General features: G+C 35.8%; 1 protein-coding gene across 1 annotated transcript; it reads left to right on the top strand.

Moving 5' to 3' along the window:
* The first annotated feature begins 668 nt into the window (after nucleotides 1–668).
* LOC108383667 (olfactory receptor 52K2-like) lies at nucleotides 669–1,613 on the top strand. Its single transcript, XM_017640269.3, has one exon. It carries the CDS (start codon nucleotides 669–671, stop codon nucleotides 1,611–1,613), a length of 945 nt encoding a protein of 314 aa, XP_017495758.3.
* Nucleotides 1,614–2,633: the final 1,020 nt, after the last annotated feature.

Raw genomic sequence — 2,633 nt, 5'->3', positions numbered from 1 at the left:
CTATTGGCTAGTCCTTTACAAAATGATTTCTTACCATTCAGTTAGGTGATTTTTGTGAAGACAAGGGTCCCTCCTTTATTAACTCAGTGACTCACCTTTCAGTATAGGACCAGTTTGCTCTTACTTTGGATTTTTTGGCTATTTGCCCCAATTGTTCTTTAGCATTTCCCAAGTCTCCTTTCCCTTATAATTATAAGCCATATCACTGGGAAGGGTTAAGAGGGGTTAAATATACAAATGGCTGATCTTATTCATGATGGTTAGAATTTCACTTTTTCAATTGTCTCAGATGGTAAAAAATTATATCTTCATATTTAGCAATATCTTAATTACCTCTGTAATACTATGATACTACTAAGATATATCTAGCCAATTTAGACAACACTTCCTGAAAAAAGAGAATGAGATGGATAAATAGATGCATAGACAGACATAGAGATAAAAAAATACTTTTCTACTTAGTTTTCTTACCCCAAAAAATCAGTCCTATATATTCAATGCATTGCAAGGTTGTACTACTGAAGAAATCATTCACTAGCCAGTTAGATATTATTGGATGTCAATCTCTCTCCCAGCCTGTAATTATGACAAAAAATTGGTATTGATATATTCATAATATTTGTGATTTTTAATTTGGATAGGATCATGGACTACCCATTGTTCCCATTATGTTAGGTGACAATAGGACCAATCCTCACCCTACCACCTTCCAACTGCTCGGCATTCCAGGACTGGAGGCTGTCCACATATGGATCTCCATTCCTTTCTGCCTGGTCTACCTACTGTCACTGATGGGAAATATCATCCTTCTACTAATTGTCAAGACAGACCGTAAACTGCATGAACCCATGTACCTTTTTCTGTGCATGCTGTCAGTGGCTGATTTGATGCTTACTTCTTCTACACTTCCCAAGATACTCAGCCTCTTCTGGTTCAATTACAGAGAGATCGACTTTGAAGCCTGCCTCACTCAAATGTATCTTGTCCATTCTCTGTCTACTATGGAATCTGGATTTATTTTAGCCATGGCTTTTGACCGCTACATAGCCATCTGTCACCCATTAAAACATTCCACTATCCTAACACCTGCAGTGATTGCAAGCTTGGGTTCAGTCATTGTATTCAGAGGAAGCATACTCCTCAGTCCACACCCCTTCCTACTGAGGTGGCTTTCCTACTGTAGAACTAATGTAATCTCCCATACCTACTGTGAGTTTATGGCCCTGATAAAGCTGGTTTGCAATGAGACTAAAATTCGTAGAGCTTACAGCCTAATTGTGGCATTCTTGACAGGAGGATTAGATTTCATATTGATCATCTGTTCCTATGTCCTTATTCTCTTCACTGTCTTTAATCTTCCATCCAAAGCTGCCCGCCTCAAGACTTTAAGTACATGTGTCTCCCATGTATGGGTCATCTTAGTGTTTTATACACCAGCCTTTTTCTCTTTTCTCACTCATAGGTTTGGCCACAACATTGCTCCACATATTCACATTTTTATAGCCAATATTTATCTTCTTATTCCACCCATGATGAATCCCATTATTTATGGTGTTAAAACCAAAAGAATCAGGGAAGGATTATTTAAACTGTTAACAACCAAATGTGTTTGAAAGCTTATCATGCTTCTTTCAAGATTTTCCCTATGTCTTTTCTTCCAAAACTTTGACTGTAATGTTCTAGGTATGGATATCTTTTCTTTTCTTTAATTCTACTTGGAATTTGCTGAGATTCTTGTCTGTGAGGATTGACATTTTCAACAATGTGTGAAAATTTTCAGCTGTTATTTTTGTTCAAATGTTATTTTTGTCTCTCCTCTTATTCTGGCATTTCCTTTATAATTATGTTTACATTTTTGTTGGTACCCTGTTGGTCTCAGAGACTGTTCATTTTTCTGCATTTTTTTCAGGCTGCTCTGGTTAGTTTCAATTGACCTATCTTCAAGTTTGCTCATTCATTTTTTTTCTACTAGTTTAGATTTGCTTTTGAGCTCCTGTAGCACTGAATAATTGATCTCATTATTATACCTTTCCATTCAGAGCTTTTATTTTTTAAATAATTCCTATCTCTTGGTTTATATTTTCTATTTGGTGACGCATAATTCTCAAACTTTCTTTTTATTCTTTAGATTTGGTTTCTTTTAGTTCTTAGAACATATCTGTAATAGCTGATATCAAGTCTTTATCTAGTAAGTAATGTTTTTGTTCTGAGTGCTTTTTTAAAAAAGAAATCCTGTGCATGTGACATGCACACTAGGCATGTTGCCTTCTAGATTCTCAAGAATATGTTGGAACTTTTCAAATCTCCCTAGGGACCTCTCATTCTCTTTGTTTTTCCCTTTAAGCTTTATGTCAGTTTCTTGTTAACCCAATCTGTAACTTTGTTTCATGACACTGAAATGATGTTAAATAATTGCCTGCAAATGCCTTGTTTTCACAAAGTGAGTTCTGAGATCAAATAAAAGCAAACATTTCTGAACAGAGCCTTTTAGTGAGCTTTCAGATATATCAGTTACACAAAGCCAATTTGCCCCATCCCTTGGATGCTGGATTTCAAAGTTATAGAATGCATGTATAATTTGTAATGTCTTTGTTTATTAATTCTAGTATGCGTGTCATCACCGGATCAGCTGC

This window comes from Manis javanica, chromosome 11 (genome assembly GCF_040802235.1).
Source record: "Manis javanica isolate MJ-LG chromosome 11, MJ_LKY, whole genome shotgun sequence".
NCBI lineage: Eukaryota > Metazoa > Chordata > Mammalia > Pholidota > Manidae > Manis > Manis javanica.
Note: the sequence above shows the minus strand (reverse complement) of the source record. Positions and strands in the feature narration are given on the sequence as shown.

Coding starts and splice junctions, on each gene's coding strand:
- LOC108383667 (XM_017640269.3), top strand. CDS start 669: ATGTTAGGTGACAATAGGACCAATCCTCACCCTACCACCTTCCAACTG.